Raw genomic sequence first — 27,209 nt, forward strand, 5'->3', positions numbered from 1 at the left:
CAAATAAAATAGCAATATGCTTAAAGATGAAAAGGTCTTTCTTAGGGAGTCAAAGTCATTTAAGAAATGCTATATTTTGAGACTATTGTTTAGAGAACAATAAACTTCGTATGTTTTGAAAATGCCAGTTTGAGTGAAATGAAGGGGAGGTAAAACAAAGCTTTTTTTCAGGGATGAACAGACATATGTGGGAAATGTTATTGTGATTAATTTGGAAAGTAATGTAGTCTTTGAGCACCATGGGATTTCAGGAGGACAGTAAGGGCCACTTTGTTTATCTGGCTCTCTACCAGTTTTTGAAAAGTTTAGTTTCAGTATAAATTCAGGATTTTAGGGGGGTTATAGCATAAAGGGAAAAGGGGTAAAGTGGTTTCTACGTCAGGAGGAAGACAGCATTTCAACCTTGGATTTCTATTTTAAAGGTACTTCTCAAGTACCTTTGAGAATTGGAACTAGAATGCTTTTCCCAGTGTTAACAATAACACTTTGTGTTATTCATTAGTATGTTAGTCATTTTCTGTAATGCTTCAAGGCTAATTCAAGCCATCAGTCTTTGAAGTATCTTTGGTGACAGACATTGCCTGTGGTTTTATTAGAATGAGTTGATGGCTAATAGTAATAATGTCATAGTACTGAATTAGTTATTTGTTTAAGCCTATATACAGAACCAAAGCAGACTGTAAACAGGAAAACAGTGAGTCCTCCTGTGTTAATATTGAGCTCCCTCCAACGAGAACTTCTCAAACTCTATGGATTCAGCTTTGAGATAGCTGGAATAAAAGAAGGATCAAACATTTTAAAACAAGCAGAAAAATGTAAAAGTTTTTTTTGTTTGTTTTTTTTGCTTTTTAAAGACAGAGTATGCAATGCTAAATTCACTAGAGCTGCAGTACCAACTAATCACATTGTCCATTGGAGAACTTTAAAATGTTAGTCATTTTGACGGCTCTGCTATCCTTGCAGTGTTTGCTGAATGTGAAAACTTGCAAAATATATATATTCATTTATATGTCTAGGGAAAATTTAAAAAATAAATTCATTGTAAACCATAGAAAAGCTGTTCGATTACTCCTGTAGTGGCTTATCACCAAGTGCTTGGTTTCTCACATGTCTGTGATCTGCTCAATTATACTCAGAGCTGACAAGAAAAGTTGGTAAGGCAAGTGGGAAACAGCCACAAAAGAAACTGAATTGAAGTTACTGAGACCAAATTGAGATGCTGGATCTAATATTTAGTTTTTCTGTCTGTCTTCTACTATGCATATAAAACTATGAAAGTCATAATATTGTAAGAGTAGCTAACTTGAGTAACACAGAAGTACAGTTGGATGACTCTAAAATCAATAAAGACTGGATTTAACCCTTTAATGCCTCCTTGTAATAGTGTTCAAAATGCCTCGATCTTCTAAGTGACTAAAGGGGTCATGGTTCATATTCCTAGCACAAAGTTTTATGGATTTTTAAAGTGCAAGTTTTAACTTAATGGCCTTGTTTTATGTTCCGATGGCTATGGTTGAGATGTCTGTGAGAGGCAGTTACCATAAAGAAAACTGAAATTACAGAAATTAGTTTTCTGTGCTCTCATATAACTTATTTTGTCCAGGTTGAACAAATTAATTGTACTTCTTCATATGATGACTAGTTCTGTCAAGCAGCTTTTAAACAGCGTATTTTTTAGCATGTTAAAAAGTGAATCTTCAAAGTCCAAGCAAACGAAGACCCTTATGCCAGCAAAATCACTTACTAGTAGAACTGGTTGTTTTGTTATTCAGAAGCTGACATTCTAACATGAAAATGTTGGGTTTTTTACCACAAATATTTGAATACTGTTTTACTTCTCTACTCTGCCATTCCAGTTCCTCTCTGCCTCAAAGATATGCTGACATGTAGGTCAGTTCTGCCATACACCTGACTTGGTTTGGACACACAGATGAAATTTTTCTTTTTCCCTGGAATCCTTTCAGTGTCGCTGATGCCACTTGGTATGGATATGTGAAACCTTGTTATATGGCTTATGGAGAGTCATGGAGCTGGTCTGTGTGCTGCCATGCCATGCCAAGTGGTTCCTGAGGATGTGAGTGCATGATCATGTGAGAAGCTGACCAGCTACAGTGTAGACTGTGGTCTGTCATTCTCCACTGAAAGTGATCTGGGTTTGTGAGGTATTAAGACCACATGGAAATGGTGTGTCTCCAGCTTTGCCTATGCCTGGATGTCACACTGGGTTGTGCCTTGCTGACATAGTGAAGGAGGGGAATACAGAGCTATGTGGCCTCTTCTATATAAAAAAATTCTATTCCTAAGCTAAAGAAACCAGCTACATGTGGCACCTCACACTTGTACTGCTCATGCACTACACTCAATTTCTGTCAACATAAAGGAAAATGCTATCTTCCTGGTGTGCCAGTTTGCATTACTTGTGCATTTTTTAAAAGTCTAAAGTTTAATGCCTAGTACATCTTTGCAAAAGTAGGCTGCTCAGATGATTTCCTCATTTTCTACTTTATTTTGATTCTGAGACGCTCCTGAAAATACAGCTGAGCAGAGAGAGTCCTGTTAGTGATGATACAGCCCTACTAAACTGAGTAGAAATCTAGTAAGCCATTTAGACACCTCAAGTGTATCAGTCAATTTGAGGATAATTTTTTAAGATCAAAATGTGTTCTGTTTTTTTTTTTTTTTACATTGAGAGCAAGCAACCTTGGGTTAGTATCTTGGCAACCTTGTTTGCTGTAGTGCACTTTATCTTGTATTTTATACTCTAGGCCTTAATAATAGCAGGTACTTGGGTAGCGAGAATAGCTTTGTAAGAGTTCCTTCAGGCATCAAATAGTGTGTCTGATGCTAGTGCAATTAGCAGAGAAAAAACAAACCATTTGCCAATAAACTAAAATGATTTGCTGTTTATATCACAGTAGAAATATTTATTTTTTGTAAAATAAATTATTAAAGGTTAATAAAGGTTTTTTTGTATTACACCAGGATGAATTTTGCAGTTTTCAGTAGGTATTCTGTATATTCTATATATTAAAATCCTGACATGCTAATGGAAATGTGTGCCCAAAGCCCCCAAAATATGGAGAAAGGCAAAAATGAAAGCTTTAGGAGACTGGAGTTATCTCTCAGAATCTTAGAGTTGTTCTCTCTTGATTAAGTTTTATGATGCACATTAGATAGGCTTCAGTTCTGTCTGTAATCTGGTTTTTTTTCTATATTGTGAGAAAGTTTCTGTGATCAAGAATCTGTTTCTACAATAACACTGCAAATACACTCAACTTTCTTTAACATTTCTCATGCTGGCACTAACAGAAAGGAAATTATTTGTCTTGCAATCTCATTTCAGTGATGAATGCCTTATGTTCCTCCATCAAACAGATTTCCATCACATTATTTTTTTTTCCGTATAGAAATTTAGTCACATAAAAGCTGCTCATAGGATTTCTAGCAAGTATTTCTAGATCTTTACTGACCATTGGTCCCTTTTGTTCATACCACTGTTCTGTTGCATTTGGTAGGAACCTATCTGAAAGTCTCAGAAAATTAAACTAGCCCAGAGATTGCTCTGACTTGAGCTATTATTGAAATGTGTGCCCAGCAACAGAAACCCAAGAGTGACGTAAACTCCTATATTTCCCCACCTCCTTCACAAGAGACACTGCTTGCTATTCCAGGATATAAATGCAACTGGGTTGCTGAAGTAACCGTATTTTTATCTAGTCAGGAGCTCAGATTTTCTACTGAAGTTACTGTACGTTTTGCACAAAAATCAAGGGCAGTACATTGGCCAGAACATGTGCTAAATAAATATTTATACATAAATCAGAATGCTACTGATGGCTTCTTTACACTTTAAAATTCTAAATATTTTAAGAAGCATCTGTTACTAAACTGAGGCATCACTTTTGAAAGTACTCATATTTACTGAGTGCAAGTACGCATATTTACTGAGTACCCATATTTAATGAGATGAACACAGTGACATAGGACTAGAAGAATGCACATAACTACAATAGTAAAGGCAATCTACTATGATGGAATTAATACTATAATGAACAGGCTGAATGTTTCATTTATGTGACTATTAACTGCTATGAAGCATAAGCTGTAATCAAAGGAATAACTCCTGTCATTGTGCCTAGGCTTTTTACATGTTGAAAGATTTCTCTGATCTTTTTTGGTAATCTTTTTCCAAATGTTATTTGCCTGGAAGAAGGTTAAATCACTATGTTTCCTCTGTCATTCCAACAGGTAAAAAACACAGGAAGCATATGGATTGGAATGATGTACATATTATTTAATTTCTGTGCCATTCATTCCCCAATCCCTTTAAAAAACTTAGTTTATTTAACTTTGCAAGTAACATTTCAAATGCTGCATGGTTGCTTTCCTTCTTTGGTTAGAAGAAAAGCCCTATGTGCAAGTTGGTACCTATCCATGATGAGAGTTGAAATTCTCATGTTTCGAGCTTTCTGTTTCAGAGCTTTTCAGATGGATGCCTCAGAAAAACTTGTGTTTATGCGTAAAAGTCAGCAAGCTAGAGAGAAAAGCTGATTTTAAAGAGAGACAGTCTCCTAATCTTTACCTCCTGGCTTCACAGAAAGCCTACCCAACATATAGCTTAATGTCACTAAGGCTGGAATTCACCTACCCTAAGTTAAAGTATCCAGTGTGCAGTTACAAAGCTAAGCTTATGTATATATATATCACTATGGTAATGCAATTATATTAGGCCAGACAGCAAATTCCTGTACAGCAGTGACATGCACCCCAGATATCTAGACCTCCATCCCAAGAGGTATATAGTTCTATTAAAAATCACTTGGACCATGTAAATATTTTTCAGTTGTGCACAGGGAAAGCACTAATCGGCCACCTCCCTCTAGGACTTGAGTGTCTTTGAATTTCTCCATACAGAACATTGCTGTAAAAACAATTACAGCTCACTTTTGAAAAAAGTAATGTGAACTTCCCTTGTCCTCTGTGTTATGTACCACAAGGTCCAAGAAACACTATGGTTATTAAACACACAGAAAAGAGTGAAAACTGCTCAAGTACAGCCACATTCAATGATTTGGGAAGGAAGAAGAGGCTCCTGTATCTGTATCAGGAAGTAATGCAAGCCAAAGACTTGACAGCTTTGATGATGCAGGGAGCTTTAGCCCTGGCTTGAAATTGTACTGGTGGACCAGCAGGAAAACAACCAATAGGTAGGAGTTGCATGTCCCTGTGCAGCTATGAGGGAACAGAGCCCCCACCCTGGCAAAAGGGTTTTGGCATCTTCAATTCCATCTTAGTTTAGGGGACCGCTCCACCATCTCTACTCCCCTGGTGACCGGAGCTCAGGCGATAAGAGTTGTGACAGCCACTCTGTCCTTCCAGATCAAAGAGCCAGAAGTAATTGCTGCTGCTATAGTGCAGTGACCAGGCTGAGGCACATGTGGAATCATCTATCCCTAACACAATGCTTGCTTACAGGAGGACCAGTCAGCTGATGCCTGTTCATAATTCTGAAGGAATCTGATGATTAGAATGGGTAAGGTCTGTCATTTTGCCCCGAGTGCAGCACTGGTATTTGTTACCTGCTTTGGAACAAAGCTTTCTCACCAGAGTTTACATAGTTGTGACATGGAATCCATCCTGAATCTTCCAGCTCGCACTGCAGGGTTTATTTGTGTCCAAGAAGCTGCAAGATAAAAAGATTTAAAGGATAAATCTCTGTGTGAAAGATAAACAGTAAAACAGTGAAACAACATATTAGAAGTATGTACATTTTTAATATAATTTCCCTGTCTTACTGAAGACCCTCAAAAAATAACAAATCTAAAATCAATTAATACTATAAATCTTTATAAATTAAATGTTTGGAGTTTTAATTGCTAGAAATTTGTATTTTATGTAACTCTAGGTAGAATCTGAAATAACCTAAAAGGTAGACGTGACAGAATATAGAATCAACTCCTTCTGATTATCACTAGATACTTCATGACACACTGATACGCTGTATTCAGGAGACTATCATGGAGAAAATAGCAATGGCCAGCTTACTGGTGACCTTGGCTTGTATGATGCCATGAAGAAGCCAGTCAGGACTCAATAACCAATGTGACTATTAGCAGGTATTTTTTTATTGCAGCACTGGGAACATGGGGGATTTCTCCACCAAATGTGCCCACCTCAGCCTTTTGATTTTCAGTTTCTATTTACAGCAAACATAAATATTCATCACATTTCCAGGAAAGGGCCCACCCATAGTCCTGTCTTGGTCCACTTGGGTTACGCCTCCGTCAGGTTTCTTCCCATGTCTTCTTCCTTCCTTCCAAATATTCCTTGCAATGTATCTTTTACTCCTGGGTAATTGTGGAAATTTTGGGGAGGACATTGTAGGCAGGATTACCAGCTAAGATGCAGCAACATGCTAATGTTGGCAATATGTTCACGTTAGCTTTTAGGTAAATCTTGCATATATTTTCTACACCTGTCCCTGGATGTAAGTGCGAGCAGTTGTACCAAGTGATGGAGAAAAGGCAGACACCAAACAAAGTATGTTTGCATAGATTTCCATAAGTCAGAGTCAATCACAAAGCTACAACCTCTAGGTGGGTTAATTCAAACTGAAGCATCTTAATATGCTAATTTTTATCACAATGTAAGTACCAGACAATGTACATTGGTTTAAGGATATCGTAAGTGCTTTGCATTTGCGTATTTTTCATCAAATACAGATCTCTCTGAAGGTTTCAATCATCAGACAAGCCAATGCTCAGTCTGTTACTTAAAGAGTTTCTCACTGGTACTTTTGTAACGTTTTGATTTTACTAGTTTTCACACAGAAAATTTCAGTTTTCTGGCTCTTCTAAGCAAAGGCATGCAGCAGGCATATTTATTTGAATGCAGCCACTGTCTGAGCCTATTCAAGGTACTATCATTACTTTTTCCATTCCAATCGTACGTTCTAATTCAACTTCAAAAAGGATACTTAGTTTAACTTCTGCTTGAAAAAATGAAATGGAAATCACCTTGATATCAAAATAAAGGAGGTCACATTCAAAGTGACTTCAGTGTTATCTGCCTGGAAGTTTAAAGTACTCAAGTGGCAGGCACTGGATAATGAGCACTGAAACAAAGCACTGTAACTTCTCCAGGGAGTCAGTTAATTTCCTTTTTAATCTGTTTATCAAACAGAGTAAGTTAATTGCAAACCGTTCTAAGTCATTACCAAAGTACTGTCTTCTATGAGCATGTACTTCTTCCCTTCTCTCCTCCACAGACTTCCTGAATCCCAGGGACGTGTATCACACGTGTCTCACCCGAAAGGTCCTTTCCACGTTACATGGACAGAGGCCTTTTCTCTAAATTGTAAGTAAAACTGAAGGAATCATCCTAAATACATTTACAGAGTGTCTGAAGGGCAATGGTAGGAGCAACCTGGCGCCTTTGCTGCCTCCCTCGTCTCTTTTCTCAACCTTTCAGCTTTTTCAGCCTCCCGAGGGGCTCCTTGCGAAAAGCGGACCCACAGAAGGCGCCCGCGGCTACACACGCGTGGCAGCGGCAGCACCGGCAGTGTGTCAGAGTATGAGTGTGGGTGTGAGTGGCTGTGAGTGGCTGTGAGTGTCGGTGTCTAGGAGGCGGCAGTAGGTGGCGCTGCCGCGCCTCTCGCCCCTGCGGCCGCTCTGGCACCGCTCGTCCTGGAAGCGCTGCTCTCCGCGCTTCTCCTCCCCGGAAGCCATGCGCTGGGGCTGACCCGGGCGGCGGTGAGCAGCACGGCACAGCGCCTCGGCCAGGTGCCACCATGGCTGCGGCCGTAGCAGTATCAGCATCAGCGTCCTCATCCTCGGCCCCGCCGAAGAAGATCGTGGCACCCACCGTGTCGCAGATCAACGCGGAGTACGTGACCCAGGTAGGGCTGGCTCTGGCTGCTGGGAACTGCCGCGGTTTCTCCATGTTTAGGTGGCCCTTGGCCTCCATGGGTGTTAGGGAAAGATCTTTTTTTTTTTCCCAAGTGAAGACAGGCTTAACGCCTGTGTTGCAGGTGAAAGTATGTACGCGGGCAAAGTTTTCCAGACTAGAGAGATTTGCAGGAGCAGCACTGCTAACGGAGTCAGGTTTGTTACACAGTGTGAAAAGTTGCTGGCAGTTTCGTGTGGGTGAACTTTTAAAGTGCTTTCATAAAAGTGTTCTTTTGTTTTTATCTTTAGTGCTGGAAATACTGCTTTCCTTCCGCTTCTACAGCATAAGGAAGGTCGAGTAAAGTTGATTGGGAAACTTCTGTCACCACCGCACAGGAGGTGTGGTGATGTGATAGCTACAGCAATATCCTTGAAATATTCGGCCTTTATATGTAGCGTCTTTGTGAAGTTCCTCAGTTGGGAGCATCATCATTTACCATTTAGGGTTTGCAGTCCCTGAACATCATGTTATATTTTTGAGGGATTTACTGGAACTAATTTATGAAAATATATATCAGCCTATGCAATTGAAATTCTTACAGGGAATCAGACCTCTGTTGGAAAAGGTTTAAGCATAAAACCTTAAATGGTTGAAAAGCATTTTTGCTGGAAAAACTAATTTTGTAATCTGTAGTTACGGTAAACTGAAATTAAGCAAATTACTAGTTAAAATAGAGTTTGAGGGTGAGATGTGTTATTGTATCTCTAAAATGGAAAATTTATATATTTAACATTTTAAATTTTTTTTATTCATACAGTTAGCAAATAAATACTGGGCTCCACATGTGAAGAAAAGGTTGGCTTTTGATCCGAAGGTAAGTATTTCTGCTGGAGTTGTGTTCAGGTATAAAAAAAATAAGGATCAACCCTTTTCTGAAGCTTCCAATGATGCTTTTTTTATATGAGTGTAGGAGACTACTTGAAAGGTCAACAGTTGCTTAACGCATTGTAAGTTAGTGTGTATTTGTAGTTTATAAATGTAGATACTGTTATGGAAGCATGCAGTTTTGTTCTATGCTATTTAATTGGTCTATTTTGACCAAGAACTTAAGAGATTAAAAGATTTTTGAGCACCTCATTTGAGAGGCTCAAAGATGTTAAAGGATGGCCTACTCTTTGGTTTCTAAGAAAGATGAAAGCTGTAGGTGTTGTTGAACTATATGCTTCTTTCTAAAAGCTTCTTTGGAGAACTTTCATTATGCAACTTCAGTGCTCCTCTGGTGGATATATGTATTTTGAATGTTTAAAATTTGACATGATGTGTTTGGGTTTGTGTTGGTTTTCTGTACTGTGGGGTTCTTAAGTGTTATGTTGCTTTGTAGTGTTTGTGATAGTACTTGTCTGTGATTGTTAGAACTAGGATTATACCTAAGCATCTGAACAGCATCTCTATATCATGTGATGTTAGAGTGTGCCTACTGCAACAGACAGTGCAGATTCTTTCATTCGTATTGGAAAAACTAGGTAAAAGTTTCTGGATTTGGTTAAATGTCAGTTGAAAGAAACAACTCAAGTCTTGAAGACAGTTCTTTAAATTCAAGAGTAAGGAAAAGATTAACAGTGAAGAAGTTTGCATATCTGTTTGACTTTCATAAAAAAGTCTCAGTGAAATGTAGGTTGTTCCTGCAGAATAACTAGAACAAAAGTCCAGTCAGTTCCCTATCATTCTGTGCTTTCCCCTAAGCTGATCCTTTATGAGAGTGTATGTCTGTGAAGGTTTGGGACTCTTCAGAGCTGAGACAATTGTTACAACATTTTTGGTCAAGTAACAGTAAGCAGAGAATGACTAATCCAGAGTAACTTTTAAGTGCCTGGGATCTCTTAATGCATTTTTAATCACTTTATGAAGTATATAAAATTCTTAACCATTTTTAAAAAATATTCTTTCCCATAGGTTATTGAAGATGTGTATATAAAAGAAATTGTCGAGTCAAAGTAAGTACACAAGTCACTTTCAAACATCATCTGTATTGAAGTGGTTTCTAATGTTTCACAGAATATTTTAATATGCATTACTATGAAAGCAGATAAATAACTCGAATGCACTTGAGTAATTTTCAGTCATTACAGTATTTCAAAGTCTGAATGCGGCAAAAAGAAAGTTTATGAGCTCATAATTCTTAAATGTGATGATTGGCCATAGTATTGTTTGGTTCCATGGTCTGCTAGTCAGTTGTGTTTTACATTGTTTTTGTTGTGATGGTTATAGAAAGCTGATTCCTTCTTTTATCACAAAGGTATATGAAGAAAAAAATCTTTTGAGTAGTGTGCTGCCTCTAGGTTTTTGCTCTTTTCCTAATTATTGTTACCAGGTTTATAAAAGGCAAGTCTCATTTTAGTGAATTGTAATGTTTGATGGGGATGACAAAGAATTCAAGATAAATTGCATTTTGTAGCTGTGTGTATAGAAAATAATTGTAACTGTAGCTGTTTGGAGCTTTTCAGAGCTCTGGAGAGAATTCATAGAATCATAGAATGGTAGGGGTTGGAAGGGACCTTTAGAGATCATCTAGAAGCAGGTCCACCTAGATCAGGTCACATAGGAACGTGTCCAGGCGGGTCTTGAAGACCTCCAAGGAAGGAGACTCCACAACCTCCCTGGGCAGTCTATGCCAGGGCTGTCTCACCTGAATATTAAAATAGTTTTTTCTTATGTTTAAATGGAACTTTTTGTGTTCTAGCTTCATCCCATTACCCCTTGTCCAGTTGCTAGATACTATAGAAAAAAAGAGATACCCTAACCTCCTAACATCCACCATTTGGATATTAATAATAAGTATTAATGAGATCCCTCTGCAGTCTCCTCTTCTCTAGACTAAACAACTCCAACTTCTGCAGCCTTTCCTCATAAGGAAGATACTCCAGTCCCCTGATCACTGTGGTGCTCTGCTCTGGACTCTCTCCAGAAGTTCCCTGTCTCTCTTGAACTGGGGAGCCCAGAATTGGACACAGTACTCTGGATGAGGCCTCACCAGGGCAGAGTAGAGGAGGAGGAGAACCTCCCTCGACCTGCTGGCCACACTCTTTTTGATGCATCGCAAAACACCATTCTGTTTTGTTCTTTTATGAAAGTAATCTCAGAAGTGCCAAACAGGATCAGAACAAGCTTCCATTTCCAGAAGTTGAGAAGAGATACCATTATGAACTGATTAAATATATAATTGTAATTTTCCAGATGACACTCTCAGCTTCTAGAAGTTTATATCTTCAAGGCTATTGGAAGTGGTGTCTTCATATTTAAAAGATTTTAGTGGGTTTTTTTTGTAAAATGTGACTTTGCTTAATGAGCCTGCATAAACTTGAGCTTCCACAGTGTTAGAGCAGTTGGTTCTGCATTCAATTGGTTCTTGGAAAATGGGAGACGTCTCTACAGGTTTCATTATGTAAACAAAAGTAAGGGAAAATACAGCCATTTTCCATGCAACTAAGATGTCTATGGAAAGCTTATTTTCCTGTGATAATTGATTACTTTTTCCTTTTTAGGTTTGCTATTAGAAAGATAATGCTACTTGAATTCAGGTAAGCTAATTGGAGTAAAACTTTAAGCTGTTTTTTTCCTAGGAACCTGCAAAGGTGAGAAGCAATTGCAGAGCGGTAAGTCACTTTGAAGGTGGTATACTCATTTGTTTCTACTTACTCATGCTTTGGATTGTGTACTTTGGAAAATTAAATGAGGAAACCTAAATTTAAGGAGGAAATAATTTCGTAAGCAAAAGTAACACAGCAAACTATCGTGGTTTATGATTCTGAGTTTCTAAGTGAAGCACCAAAAAAGAGTACGAATGAAATAGGTAAAAAAAAAAACGAGTTTGTAATTTGTGGTGATGTTAAGTCCTTACATCAGAACTCATCAAAGTCAGAGGATGTTTTTGTATTAAGTCTCTTATTGTGAGGGCAGAAGTGAATGATGCTGCAGCAGCATCTCTGACATTTTCTTCACTTGAAAGGAAATGTAAATGTGTTTAGAAGATTCTTGCAGCTACTTAAGACTTTCCTGCAAGAACTTCTAAAACGTGTCTAAAATGATGTAAAATAAATATTTGGAACATTTACGTGTTTAAAAGTACAATATTTGGTATTCTCTTTGACTGTCTCTCAAATCTTATGATCAGTTAGAATGAGTTTATTTTTGTTTGAGAGATTATTTAAGACAGCTGAAACATGTAAGTAGTACCACAAACTAGAAAAGTAGGACAAACTGCTTCCCTTTCTTTTTTGTTTCTTTATTAGAAAAGACAGAGGAGAAAACATGTGGTTTGGGGCTTGACACTAACAAATGGCCTGCAGGTAGTATGACTTCTGGAATTTATATGGCCAGGAAAACCACAGAGTTAAGAGGTTTTTATCTGTTCTGTGAACATTCCCAATGTTCACACTCTCTAATACAACTTTAGTGCTTTCTCTTCTGTGCCCCCATCTACTGCCATTTGTCCTGTAAGTAATTTTCTTTCCTTCTTTCTTCCTCACATCTGTCTGTCAAACTTTCCAGTCTTTACACACCTGAGATGTTCCTGTCCTTTGTTCTTGCTCACATATATTTATCCTCACTTGGGGTAATAATAGGATTTTTACTGAAACATGTTGTGATTTATTGGAATTCCTGGGTGAAATTGTGTATGAAATCCTGTGGATTTTTTGGAGGTTGCCCCCCTCCCATTTAAAAGATCCAAGCTCTTGGCAAGCAGTGTGTATTTCATCTTTTATATGCTTACGAAGCTGTGTCAGCTCCATCTGAAGGTGTGCATTGTAGCTGAGCTCACAGAAATTGTAAATTGCTGTCTGACCGCTACTGAGCCTTCTGCTCCTGGTTACATACAAGTTCTCGGTGCCTTTTTTCACCATCATCGATACTTGTCTTCACTGAAACTATTGAAGTAGCTTACAGTACGACATAGAAAAGTCAGCTGTTCAAAAAGTAAATAGGTAAAACTGAGTTGGCTTATGAGGGACCGAGTGAACATTGAGAGGAAGGAAGGGCTGAGCAGCTTGTTTAGGAAGAAATAAAACTCTCCACATTCTGGTGACCTTTGTTAAAACAGCACAAGGTGCAAGCACCCTGTTGAGAAGGATGGATGTAGGGATTGCCTCAGGACTAAACATCTGTAGTGGTTTAGGCCCATCAGGGAACAAAAGACCACGATTTGCCTCAAGTACTGAAGAGGCTGAGAATTGCAAAGGGCAGGGAGAGCTTAATTGCTGCTTAAGGTTCAGGACAAAACAGACCAGGCTACTCGGCTTGGGGAAGAAAACAGAAAATAATTTAATGCAACATCAACTAAAACATAACCTTAAAACCCCAAAACATAACCAAAATAAAACAACATAGTAGTACAACAATGAAGAGTCCAACCATTCTTTTTAAAAACACCTTCTTGCCACACCTCCCCTCTTCCCGGGCTCAGAGCCCTGATCCCGGTGTTTTTTACCTCCCCACCCCCCGGAACGGCTCGGGGTAGGGGCAGGGAGTGCAGGTTTCAGTCAGTCTATTCCCAATAGCTTCTGCCCTTTGTCTCTCCTCAGGACAGGTCCATGGGGTACCTCACACACATGGCAGCCCTGCACGGGCTGCTCCAACGTGCATTTATTCCAAAGGCTGCAGCTCCTTTCTGCCTCTTGTGTGGGGTTGCTCTCCAGCGTGGAGGCTCTCCAGCACGGCCTGGGCCATGGCCGTCTCCCCACGCTGTCCCTCCCCCGTCCGGGCTCACTCACACAGAGCTGCTGGTAACTCTCAGTCCTGCCGTGGGTCTCCATAGGTTGCAGGAGTACAGCCTGCATTCTCACCACGGCTTGCAGAGGAGTCTCTGGTCTACTGCTTCTCCTTTCTTCCTCCTTCTCTGGCTTAAGGGTCCACATGGTCGTCTCCATCTTGTATCACTCTTACACCTCCTACCAGCACTTCAAATTCCTGTCCCCTAAATAGTGATCACAGAGGCGCCAGATTGGCCCAGGCGGGCCGGAGGTGGGTGTGAACCCAGGAGCCAGGGGAGAGTCCACAAACTCTTTATCGGGTCTTCACTGCAACCTGCTCCCCCTGTTACCAAGCGAAAGCTGCTCCTTGCTAAACCAGGACAACATCCTGCATAGCTTCAAGAGGAAGTTAAAGGAGGGGAGCACTAGTCTGTCTAAGTAGCCCCTCATATCTAAGACCTAATTTTAAGAGGTTGTTTTTTTTTTTTTTTTTTTGCCTATGAGAAATGTGCCATGTTAATGAAGAAGAAATACTTAATGCTGGGAAGCTGCTTCTTTCCAATATCCAGTAATTTTTTTTCACCTTCTTGAAAATAGTCATTCTCTTGATATTCAATGCTCTATTTTGGTTGCACAGTAATATTTTAATTGCTTTTATATGATTATAAAACCTCCCATAAAACCTCCCTAGATGATCCCTAATTTTGTTTCATTTACAATACAAAGGCGTATTGAATAATAGAATTATTGCTATACAGTAGTTGTGTATGGGTACAATACAAAGTAGTGTTTAATAGTAGAAATACTACTATAGAGTAGTTGTCGTTTGCATCTTCTGCTAGGAAGTGCTGCATGTAACATTCTGTAGACAAGTTTTTTTTTCTTTCTTGTTCTGTTTTTGGAAAAACAACATGAATTTGTATTAGGACTTTGTATCAAGCTTTGTATTGAGCTGTGAGCACTTGTTATACTTGAAGAGGTTCTGGTGAATGTGTCTTCCTGATAAGAAACTCATCTGCCTCTTGTAGCAGTTCCTGAGTTTAACAAGTTTTGCTATGATGACCTAGATGAGAAGTAACTTCAGGAACTACTCACAAACTATAAGGATGGCTTTAAGGAGAAGGAGGAAAAAACCCCTGTGGGTAACTGCTCTTTTAAATGAGTGACAGATTATGTGGGTTGGAGCAACTAATGAAATATTCTTTGTCTTTTCACAGCCAGTACCTTGAAAATTACCTATGGATGAATTATTCTCCAGAGGTGTCCAGTAAGGCATATTTAATGTCAATCTGCTGTATGGTGAATGAGAAGTTCAGAGAGAATGTCCCTGCGTGGGAGGTAACCAGTTCCAATTACAGCTAGAATTTACTTTGATCTGCAAGTTGCAGTTTTTGCAGAGTGCTTGCTTATGCTGACAGAAGGCAGCAAAGCATGTAGTGTTAAAACTAAATGGCACCTCAGCTGGAATGTCTCATATCATAGAATGGTAGGGTTGGAAGAGACCTTTAGAGATCATCTAGTCCAACCCCCCTGCAGAAGTCATATGGTGTTTTAAAGTGTATGTATATTTTGGAGAAAGCAATGGATGGATGAAAAAATCACCTAATTCTTTCTGCTGCGTGATGCCTTCACATTGTCATCGGCATTTGCTTTTTTGGCACTTGACAATGTCAATTTGGTCACTTTCAGAGAAGCTCTTGTGGAAGGAAATAAGGCTTTTTATATCTGTCTGTAGGAAGACACCACTGGAAATCTAACGTTATCCAATAGTGTCTTACTTAAAAGCTGTGAATGTGGTTTTGTAGCTTTCTTGTATGCGATTTATGTGAAGATAGTCTCTTATTCTGCTTTTCCGTGTCCTGTTTTTTGTAATAATAAGTTGAGAAATTATTTACTGTTTCTGCAAATAGTCCGGTTCTCACAGGCTATTTCAACAACATAAGCCTAGGTAGGGGTTCTATGCAAGCATTATTTCAGAAGCACACTTACCCTGATAGCAGTGCTATTACTTCAGCATTGGCAAAACAGAAAGAATAATTTGCTCATGTGATGCTACAGATGATAGAGCTACAGGTGATACAGATGATACAGGTACAGGTGATACAGATGATGATGATACAGATATCTTTTAGCTTTTTGGGGCATACGTACTAGATGCAAAATGACAGGGGCCTGTTACTTTCCATGCAGCTTAGTTAAATTTGTTCTTTGGTACATGGCTACCCTTGTAAATAAACTGTTTAACTGTGATAATTATTTGGTTTATCTTTTTCCTACTGAGGTAGCTGAATGGAAGTTCTGCAGTTGTAATTAATCTCTGTGGTTTTTACTCTCATTTTACAGAAATTCTGTGCAATCACCACTTGAAATGTCCCACAACACAATCCAGCCCATTGGTGTTTCCTGTTTAGTTTGTCCTAACGTATGTTAGACTATGTAGAAAGCAATAGTCTGACTAAGAGCATTCTCACAGTATGAGGGTTGCTGGTCAGGAAGATATTGTTACTCTGTTTTGCTTGTGCTGCCTGGTCAGAATAAATGAAAAAGAAAAAACCTAATACTGCCTTTTATAGATTTAAATGGATTTAGAGAACTTAGGCTATGTTACGTGAATGAAGACTGAAATTATTTGCATCAACCTCACTCAAAACCAACTTCTTCTGTTTCTAGACATTCAAAAAAAAGCCAGAACACTTTCCCTTCTTTTTCAAACGGATACTGGAAGCATCACTGGTTGAAAATGACAGTGAATACTCTCTGCATGAGCAGACAGTCCTGCTGCTTTTCCTTGATCACTGCTTCAACAGTTTGGTATGTTAAAAGTAACTGTAAAAATTCCAGTATGTTTATGCTGTTCTGTGTTAACAGCAACTTAGTTTGAGCAGTTTATTCTTAAGAGACAGATGAAGCAAAATTCCTATTTAAGGAAGAAGAGTCTACTGGAGGGCTTTTACCCCTCTTTTTGGCTCTTGCTTTATCTCTGTCATCACAGTTGCTTTTCTCTGACACAAGGTCATAGGAGAGACTTGAAATCGAGGATTGGCATTTTACTGTAATTTAAAGGCTCGTATTTAGACATTTTTTGAGCATCATTTAAAATATGTATTCATATTTGAAAAGGTGCTTTACAGTTAAAAGCCAATTACTACTGTGCTCTTTTTAGTTTGTCTGGGAAATGTCACAAAATTATTTCCATTAACTACTGAGAAAGACAGTAATGTTTTTCACATTTGAAACCAGGTTTAGGTAGTATTTCTGTCTGCATTTTTGATCTGTATTTCTTCTGAGTTAGTTTTAAGAAACCTTGGAACAAGTTTTGTCCTCAATCTATAGTAAAAACAGTGATAGGTCCTAATTAGCCAGTGTGGAGAATAATTTACGATTACGTGAAAAAACAGTCTGTTACCTTTCTTGCTACTGTGCTTTTTCTTTACTTAACATTGTGCACAGGAGGTATCAGCCAAAATTGGGATCTGCACAAGTAAAGAACAAAATTATGTATATTGTTTATTTTTACAGTTAGGAATGATTATGGGAACCAGTGATCATCCTGAACCTTATGTGTATAGTTTATTGAGCTAGTGTTTTTCTGTAGTGGCCATGGTACAATGGATCTTCATTTTATAGGAGGGTTTGATAGTGACTGTATGAAATTCTGCATGCAGAGCATTTTTCTTATGTAACATGATATGAAAACAGGTTAAAAAGTGCTTGTAAAAGCATGCTGTTACTAGAAGCTGCCTTTCTTTGCAACATGCAGAACAGGATTCTAAGAAGGGAGTATTGGTCCATGAAGACATATTTAAAATGTTGGCAGGAGTTTTTCAGTAGTTTAAGAAAGAAAGAACTTTGTGGATCCAGTTCTCATTTTCAATGGACAAAAGTGTAGGTGAAGTGGGAGAAGCTTGATAAATCAAGTGCTTTGAGGGAGAAACAGTAGAGTAAAAACAGAGAAAGCTCAGTAAGAAAGCTCAGGTCAAGAACAAGAAATGACTGAAGAAGGAACATCAGTTCTCATCAGCCTCTATGCTAAAAATACTTACGTGGATGGGGCCACAGCTGAAATATTAAGAACTGTCAGAGTCCATGAGAAGAACTGAAAATGCCAAGGTCAACAACAGTTTAGAGTGTTACTGGATAGGTCTGTTGTGCAGCTTCCTGGTAGGAAGTTGTGCAACAACATACATATTTTTTTCTGTACGGTGGTGGATGTTTATATATTTTTTGGCAAGACAACTATGTCACAGAACATAAGGATTTTAACACAACATTTTCTGTTTGTCCAACAGGAAGTGGATTTAATCAGAGGTCAGGTGCAGCAGCTCATTTCCTTACCAATGTGGATGGCTCTACAACCTGTAAGCATAACACTGTTAACTGGCAAAGCAATCTTCTTAGCATTTTTTAAGTCCTGTAAAGTGAATTCTTGTGGAAAACTGTTACGGACGTCTGATATTTAAAGCTGCCTCCGTTGCTGTGGAATTATATTTTTGTGTCCTTCATAGAATTATCTTTCATTTTGTTGCTAATTTCCATGTAACTGTAATTATTGATAAATTATTTATTTTTTTTTCATAAAAGTAAACTTTTTTGCTTATAGCTTCTTCAAGCTACAAGTTGTAGACAAGACCATGGGATCATAGGAACTAGGTAATGGAGCTGACATCTAGTCATGGCTAGATTCTATCTAGCTGTATCACATTCTGGTTGTACAATGATCAGTTTTACTGAGATTAGTCAGAGACAGCTATTTATTTCAGTTTTTTGTGGTTTTTTTTAAGAAGAAGACTGGATTGTGTTTTTGCCTCTTGTGAAAACAAGGACTCTTAGTGACTGAATAACATTTTAACATTTCAGAAAAGACTGGAACAAGAGCTAAAAAAGACACCAAAACTAAGAAAATTCTGGAATCTCATTAAGAAAAATGATGAGAAAATGGATGAGGAGACAAGAATGCAGTATGTTATAGAAATGTTTTTTCCCTGTTAAACCCAAGCCCCTTAATGTATTCATTGTGTTTCACCTAAAATAAATTTTTTCAATAAAGCAATGTTTTTTAAAAAGCCCAAAGATAAGGATTGATCATATGTGGTCTCCTCAAAACTATTGTTATTTTCCAGTAGTCTTTATGCAGAATACCATTATAAACTTACAGTTTTATTCCATCAGTGAATTTGTGATACCAAATCTTAGACTTATAGGATGAAGGCCATGAGAGAATATTCGCTAATTATTTGTATTTTTTCATGACCTTTAGCAAGTATTTCAATAAATTTGTGTCCATCTCATGAAAGTTAAATGTTCCAATACTTCAGTGTTGCAATATGGTAGCATGTACCTGGTGAGTTGCTGCTTTGCCTCAGTAGAAGCATGAGTTGTTGATTACTTCTGTGCCTAATCTGTCTGCCTGAGTGCAGAGAGAAAAGTTTAAACAGTTTAGGTATGTTTCAAAGCAATCTGATAAATAAATTTTAAAGCAACTAGCTTTCTTTTAGTGGAAGATATAATGTACTTCTAGTCTACATTTAAGCAATATTAATGCTTTTGTCATATGTCTGATTTTAGAGCATATCAGGAGAGAAGATTTCTTTCACAACTCATTCAGAAATTTATTTCTGTGCTAAAATCAATATCTGTCTCAGGTAACTGTTTTTATGTTATTTTGTTATCTGGTAATCTGCCTTAATTTCTTTTCATTTCCTGAGGCAGCTACTCCTTAGGACAGCAGCCAGATGTTGGACACTTTTTCTGGATGGGGTTTTCGTGAAATACATGCCTGTCTGCATGGATTTCATGTTGAAATTAGTATTCAAATCTTGATATGATGTAAAAATGAAATAGCAGAAAGCTACTTTAAACCTGTTCTTCTGTTCATTGTGGATTTAATGAAAAAGTATTTCTGGGTACCGATATTCTTTAATATGAGCTTACAGACTTCTTACAGCATTAAAGCACTTCATACGTACTTAGCTGCCTTGTTAAACAGGTGGTATAAATGCATATCATAAGGCTTTATTCTGTCATCACTGTTCATTTACAGTAAGAACAAATGTCTAGGTGAAGTGAAATTCCCTCAGATTTGACTGCTCTTCATTTATAAGTCATTGTGACAAGCAAAATTATATGCTTGCCTGATTTAGAAAAGTGTTTGTATGGGAAGGTGTTAGCCTTTTGACAAAAAAAGGTTTATTATACTTTAAGCACAGCACAATTTGTGTGACGTCACTTCCCAGGGTTATGCTTTGCTTTTAAACTCTTAGCAAACCTGAGCTCTTAATTGAGCTGTAAGAGGAAAGTGTGTATTGTGGCTTCCTCAGAAAGAATACCTGCCCCCTCTGATTTCCCAGTTAGGCAAGACCTGTTGTAGGAAGATGTACATTAGCAGTTCTTTGGAAATAAATTTAGGAAATTATTATTCATTGAAGTGCACAGTGTTGTGTTCTGACACTATTCTTAGGCTCCTTAGTCACCACTGAGTACCTCTCAATATCATCAGGGCCTTTTACACACCTTGATTGCAGCTTTTCAATAGGTATTTTTGAATACTCAGAGTTAAAAGTTCTTAAGAAGCTCAACAGGCTCGTAGTATCTCATGGAAGTGTGCATTTTTGTATGTCACGTCTTTTTTTTTTTCAGTGGATAAAGTAATTTCTGAAACTAGTTCCATTACTCTCTTATATCCAGAAACTTTCTGCTTTGCAGTGAAAGAAAAGTTTTTTTCAGAAAAAGAATGGGCTAGTTTATCTTTTTAATCTTGTTAAAAGCTAACACTGGAATGTTAGCAGCAGTTATCCTTTTTTTTAAGACTAACTCAAGTACAACTATATTGTGTGGACCAGTTTCAAAAAAAAAATACTTATTTTTGTTCCAGGTCCTATTTCTATGGACAAAGTTCATTATTGTGAGAGGTTCATTGAACTCATGCTAGATCTTGAGGTAAGTTATTAAATTGTTTCAGCTTGTTTCCAGGTGTACTTTTGTAGTTTTTAAATCCATAAAGTCATTATTACAGCCTTATTTCAGTGGTCAGGTGAGTATGTTACATAGCAGCATTGGAAATAGGAGGTTATAGCAGTGCATCTGCATTGGGAACTGACTAGTAAATGCTGATAAACCAGATACACTGTTAGAGAAAGTTAGAATTCAAAATTGCTTATTAGGTGCTTAGTAGTAATAATTCTGGCAATGATGAAAATGTGCAACACTTAGATAGGAATAACCCAAATGTATTCTTCCCAATGCATAATATGTCCCTTAAAGCATCTTTTGTGTTGTAGGGTATAATACCAGAAGGCGTAGCTCTGAAATGCACACTACTTCTATGTGACAATAATTCATTATGTAGAAGTAACAGTTCTGCTGATTTAGGTTTGTTACAGAATAATAAGATGCCAAGAGAGGTTTTGTGAAATTTTTTTGTCAGGTACTGAGAAAGTGGGAAAATTTTAAGCTTCACAGTACCAGAATTAAAAATAAAATACGTTAATTTACAGTTTCTACATGAGCAGCAATTTGTTTAAATTAACTTCAGATTTAGAAGACATTCTGAAATAAGACAGTTTTCTGAAACAGTAAGCATGGGGAACTTCAAAATGGCTTGATCTTGAACTCATACAGACTGTCATCTGCTAAATGACTTAAGTAACCCATGTTCGTGGTTGCAGTAGAATTAATTCTGTAAACGAGAGCTTGCTGTCTTATGGCTAGAATACACTCTCATAAGAGAAAGTATGTATTTGAAGTTTTCTGGTTGCTATGCAAAATGTTTGGAAGCAGTACATTTAATGTTGGTGTTCTTGGCCAATGTTATGGGAAGTTTGGAATTCAGACAGTTTATGAAGCTTGTTTAATTGGAACAAGCAAATGAGAAATCAGCTGTAAATGCTTTTGCCTCAGTAGCATGTATGCATTAATGTTGAGGCTTTTTTTGGAATACCAGTGTTTCATATTACAGTATATAAACTGCTTTCAAAACCTAGTGATTTAATTTGAAATGAATGACTCTGTGGAAAGTTCTAACAGTTTCCTGGATTTGATTCTTGTAATTATTGTGCAAGGCAATTAATGTTTTCTACTACAGGTTATTTTATTTGCTTCATCTTAGTTCAAAACACCACATTGATGCTTTTTGGCTATCTAAATTTAGCCTGTAGATTCCATTGAAAACAACTCATATTTCTCTTGAATTGCTGAGGTGTATACTAAGGTGTGCTGTTGCACATCTTAGTTGCTTCGTTGCTATATACAGCAGCTAATACACTGAGAAAAAATGATAGGTTTTTAATTAAGATTTGAAAAATTCTTTGAAAATCTGAATCTTCTAAAAGTCTTCTGAAAAATCTGAGTATCTTACAAGGAGTAGAAGGTACTATACCATATTTAGAAGAAACACTATGTGCGATCTTGAGAAAGACAAGCTTAACATTAATGAAATGAATATAGAAAACAAACCTTTACAACAATGTTGCAGCAGTTTGGTGTATCTTTTGTAGCCTGTTGTTACTATGAAGACATTTAGTAGTAGAACAATTGCTTAATTTAATTTTTCTTGCTGACAGGATGCAATCTCACTAACAGCAAGTTTGTGCTCTGCTCCCAGTCATGTAAAAAGCTGTGTTATAGCAGCCTACCTGCATAAAACCAATATCTTGGCATACATAAATGCTACTTTAATATGAGAAGCTCTGTTAGGGTGTTAGATACCTAAATAACTGTGCAGCAGTCTGTCTTCATATGTCTTTATGAAATGGAAAATTATGAGAATCTGAGATTTCTTATCTTTTGAAGAATAGCTTGTATTAACATGTTTTCCACAGGCTTTGCTTCCCACACGGCGCTGGTTTAATACAGTGCTGGATGACTCCCATCTTGTTGTTCACTGTTACCTATCCAGTCTTGCTAAAAGGGAGAAGGAGGGCCATCTTTTCTGCCAGGTGAGATACAAATCTATGTTGAAAATAACTTTTTTATTTTGATGCAGCTCTGAATATTGTAATTGTTTTGTTTTATAGTTGTTTGTTTGATGCAAACTACATTTTTATTGAAATCCTTCGGACAGTACATCTTTCTTACCTGTATGTGTGTGACTATTCTTACATTTCTGTCTCTGTTTTTGAACAATTCTTAAAAAGTACAAGTTAGAAAACAATGCAGCTTCTGACCTGCTTTTACCCTATGTGTAGCAGAAGGTGCCACTGTCTTTGCCTTTTTTTTTGACCTCAGACTCTTCTACAGTGCAGCTGTTTTTCACTACTGTTCAGTTTACTCAGTCACAGAGAATATATTCGATTTTATGGCAAGATCTGAAGATCTGTCACATTTCCTACAGCTCAAATGCTTTTCCTGCTGCTTACTCTCCACCATTTTTTCAGTTTCTCTGAGGGTCAGCATGGATGAAACACAAAGCCAGCAGCACATAGGAATAATTTTCTTCTTCTGGCTTAAATAGTGTCGTTGAAAGGTAGAGTGAATTCTAGAGCTGACATGAGAGAGGGCAGGAGGGAGCAAGACCTCTGCCTTTTGGTAGCAGCAAGCCGTAAGTTGTGTTCAGGGGTTTCAGTGAACCTTTGACTAAGTCAACTTAGTGCAATTACTTTCAGTTTCAAGTCCTAGTATGTCAAAGAAATGGCATTAGTTGTGATCTGTGGTGTAATTTCTATGGCTTGTAGATGAGATACCTGAACAAAATTATTTGTGCATCAACTAAGTATAAAATTTAGATGCCACTTCATAATCCATTTCCTCAAGAACTTTGAGGAGTTCTTCTTTGTCAATAGTGCCTAGATTTGTCCTCTTAAATTGTATTTTTCTTTGTGGTAGAGTATCTCTTATTGTTAATCCAGTAACTGATGTGAATGATGTCTCAGCTTTTAGATATGCTCAAATTCTACACTGGCTTTGAAATCAATGATCAGACTGGAAATGCTTTGACAGAGAATGAGATGACAACAATTCACTATGACAGAATTACTTCTCTCCAGGTAGGCAGACAGCAACATGGAGGGAGGGAGACGGTTTGATTTTGTTGTTTCAGTTTAATTTGCACCTGGGATAGGCATCGAGTTACTTTCCAAAGAGAACCCCTTATTCTTCCTATTGAGTTACAGGAATAGTTTTAACTTGACTTTCTAAACCATATCAAAGATACTTAACTCTTCAATGTTAAATATGTGAATATGACTAAATAATATGCTCTAACAGAACCCCACCACTTTTGGATTGATATCTTCGAGATTAACAACTCCCATTAAATCTGTTCAGAAGATAAAATTAAGTGTTGTAGGAACTTAACTTAGGATTATGCAGTAGGTGGCACCATTTCTTTAGGATCAGTGCTCACATATGGTGGAAACAACAGTCTCTTCTACATAAGAGCAAAATAGAAATTCACGTCACTTGTAGTCCCATAGTCACAGTTTTCAGAATGGTTCCTTGTTTTCCTTAGCTGTCTGCAAGGCTTTATATCTGCCCCCTTACGTTTTATTTCAATGGCAGAGAAAATACTGATGGGAGGGTGTGTAAAAAGAGCACAGGAGTAATACATAGGTGGTGTAAATTGAGAAAAACAAACCCGGTTTTTATTTCTATCCTAGTAGTATCCAGATGGTGCTGCATCTTGTGAATCAGAAGAAGCTATGCTTTTTATAAATATTTATATTAAGTTGTTTCATTAATAAGCTTACATTCTGTTTTTGGGCATGGGTCTTTTGTAGAGAGCAGCATTTGCACATTTCCCGGAGTTATATGACTTTGCACTTTCAAATGTAGCTGCAGTAGATACTCGTGATGCACTGGTGAAGATATTTGAGCCCCTTAGGTAAGTTGTCAAAATGAAATATAACATGAAATTGAATTTCTTTGCCCTCAGTATGTTTTAATTTAATAAATTTCTAGTCTTTTTTTCTTTGACTTCTCTTAGGTGCCTTCTTGGGTCTTACTGACTTTTTGTGGTTTGCATCTGCTGAAGTAGGGAGACAGGGAGAGGTTGTAACCACTAGTACTGAAGTACTTGAATTCCAGTATATGAAAAATACCTTTATTTTCCTTTTTTCCTGATAAATATGAGAGAGTACTAATTTTCTGGAAAATATATAGCTGCTTAAAATAATTGTACCAGAGGTTTAACTACACAAGATAAATTGGAGAAGGTAGTAATTTTTCGCTCTTCTATACAAAAACCACAACAGAATTCATAAAGGTATACCACTAATATTAACTGTTCTGTGTTGTAAATGCTGTGATCGAAAAGATAACGGTCTGATTTTGAAAAAGCAGTGTGTGCTCTGTTGTATGGTTCTGGTTTTGTGTACGTGTCTTGAAATAACAGAAGCTACTTGTGCCTTATTCTGTTTATTGGGGAACAAGTTGGTTGCTTTACACCTGTGGCCGTGGAAGAATCATAGAATCATGGCTGGAAAAGACCTTTAAGGTCACTGAGTCCAACCACTAAGCTAACACTGCCCATCACTAAACTAAATCGTGTCCCGCAGCACCTCATCTATATGTCTTTTTAATATTTCCGGGGATGGTGACTCCACCACCTCACTGGGCAGCCTATTCCAATGTTTAACAATCCTCTCAGTGAAAGTTCTTCCTAATGTCCAATCTAAACCTTCCCTGGAGTAACTTGAGCCCATTTCCTCTTGTCCTGTTTATTACTGGAGAGATCAGCCCTTGCCTCACTACAACCTCCCTTCAGGTAGTTACAGAGAGTGATCATGTCTCCTCTCAGCCTCCTCCAGGCTAAACAACCCCAGCTCCCTCAGCTGCTCCTTGGAAAGACTTGTTCTCTAGACCCTTCACCAGCTTTGTTGCCCGTGTCTGGACATGCTCCAGCACCTCACTGTCCTTGTAGTATGGGTCCCAGAACTGAACACAGTATTGGAGGTGCAGCCTTAACAGGGTAGAGTACAAGGGGACAATCCCTTCCTTTCTCCTACTGGCCACAAATTTTCTGACGGAAGTCAGGATGTCACCGGCCTTCTTGGCCACCTGGGCACACTGCTGGCTCAGGAGCACTTTGTAACAATTCCTAAAATAAGTATTTTAAATATCTCAAACTTCAGTTAAAATACTGATTAGTCATTGTTGGTCTGTGGTGAAATGCGCGGTTGGAATGCTTTTAAAGGCCCAAAAGCTTTGTTGAGCGCTGCTAGTGACTGGTTTCTGCTTCTCTCCACGCTGCGCAGCTCCAGCGTCCTCCACCAGGTGGCGTCGTACCTGTGCCTGCTGCCGCCGCTGTCGGAGGCCGAGGACTCTGGCTACCAGAAGGACTTCCTGCTAGAGCTGCTGGTGAGGCCGTGCCTCGGGCCGGCGACGGGAGCGGGGCAGGGCTGCACAGCGGTGTTAGGGCAGTAGCTGGCATACTAAGATGAGATTTAAAACCATATAAATTAAGTATTTGAAAATTATTATTAATGCAGCATACCTCAATAAGCACTGTCTTGGTAACAGTTTTGAGTTATGGGAAAGTTGCTCATTATGTAATAACCTGTCTGTCTCAGTTAAAATTTTAAAAATCGGCTAAAGTAGCTCTAGATATTCAATACTTATTGCCTCCCTCAAGTTCATTTGAAGTACCATTTGCTGCATGTTAATGTGTTTTTGGTAATTCAGTGTGTAACTGTCTTCTTATAGACTTCTAATGTGACAGCAGTGTTAGAGTGGCATAGCTGTTTTTTGAAATCTCTTTCATAGGCTTGTTTTGTGGTTGTTGATTTATCTAAAAATTATTAATATAATTTCCTAAGATTTAGATGGTAGCAATCCAGTGCTAATGGATGTCATGGAGAGATATTTGTTCAGATGATGTGTACAGTATTGGATGGATTTTTTTTTTCTGTCCCAAAGACAGTATTAAGACTAGCTGCTGCTGAATGAGCAGTGTTAGTTAGCTATTGACCATATGCTTAATGGAAAGCAATTTGAAGTTGATTGTCTGCTAAGCCTCTACTGAATATATTCAGTTCTGTTGTGCCACTTTAGTCCACCAAGTAGTCAAACGATTATTCCACTCCAGTAGTACTATGACCAATAGTTGGACTTTTTCATCTTCTGATGTCACCATATTCATTTAGTTAAAATCAAAACTAATGAGAGAAAATGACAGGTGACCACCAGCAGTTTTATAGCTCAATGTGTGTGTTTAAAAAATAATTTTATTGTCACTTTTTGGCTTACAGAAATTTAAAATGTATCCTGTCTTTAGGTTTCCCGTCATGAGCGACGAATATCTCAAATTCAGCAACTCAACCAGATGCCTCTTTATCCTACAGAGAAGATTATTTGGGATGAAAATATTGTACCAACTGAATATTATTCTGGAGAAGGTATGGTGAGTAGTTTAGTAAATGCTGAACAGGACAGTAAGTGCTCAAAAAAAGCAGTTCTGATGTCAGTGTTCATTGTGTCTTCAGAACTTACATGCATTACTTTGGCATCTTCCGGTATCTTGGAGTAAGGTCAGCTTTTTTTGAGTCGCAAATCAGGAATTCTGAGATGAACTGGTAGCAAATTTAGAGTGGATTTAAAGAAAAATCCAAAGGCCTATTTATTTGCTTCTAATCTGGGTAGCAG

General features: G+C 37.9%; 1 protein-coding gene across 2 annotated transcripts in view; it reads left to right on the top strand.

The window, feature by feature from the left end:
* AQR (aquarius intron-binding spliceosomal factor) overlaps positions 1-27,209 on the top strand; it is a 76,455-nt gene that overhangs the window by 8,197 nt on the left and 41,049 nt on the right. The window contains exons 2-17 of one of the 2 annotated variants that reach the window (XM_061997590.1): positions 7,268-7,356; positions 7,471-7,897; positions 8,705-8,761; positions 9,841-9,881; positions 11,430-11,465; positions 14,852-14,972; positions 16,305-16,445; positions 17,924-17,992; positions 18,492-18,592; positions 19,200-19,276; positions 20,506-20,570; positions 22,451-22,567; positions 23,501-23,614; positions 24,347-24,450; positions 25,823-25,925; positions 26,842-26,962. In XM_061997590.1, the coding sequence (XP_061853574.1) occupies positions 7,790-7,897; positions 8,705-8,761; positions 9,841-9,881; positions 11,430-11,465; positions 14,852-14,972; positions 16,305-16,445; positions 17,924-17,992; positions 18,492-18,592; positions 19,200-19,276; positions 20,506-20,570; positions 22,451-22,567; positions 23,501-23,614; positions 24,347-24,450; positions 25,823-25,925; positions 26,842-26,962 (1,375 nt within the window). In that variant the 5' untranslated portion in view covers positions 7,268-7,356; positions 7,471-7,789. Of the gene's footprint in view, positions 1-7,267; positions 7,357-7,390; positions 7,898-8,704; positions 8,762-9,840; positions 9,882-11,429; positions 11,466-14,851; positions 14,973-16,304; positions 16,446-17,923; positions 17,993-18,491; positions 18,593-19,199; positions 19,277-20,505; positions 20,571-22,450; positions 22,568-23,500; positions 23,615-24,346; positions 24,451-25,822; positions 25,926-26,841; positions 26,963-27,209 lie in introns of those variants that run through there. The other variant, XM_061997591.1, reaches the window with a different exon arrangement.

The sequence above is a fragment of the Colius striatus genome, chromosome 6 (genome assembly GCF_028858725.1).
Source record: "Colius striatus isolate bColStr4 chromosome 6, bColStr4.1.hap1, whole genome shotgun sequence".
Lineage (NCBI taxonomy): Eukaryota > Metazoa > Chordata > Aves > Coliiformes > Coliidae > Colius > Colius striatus.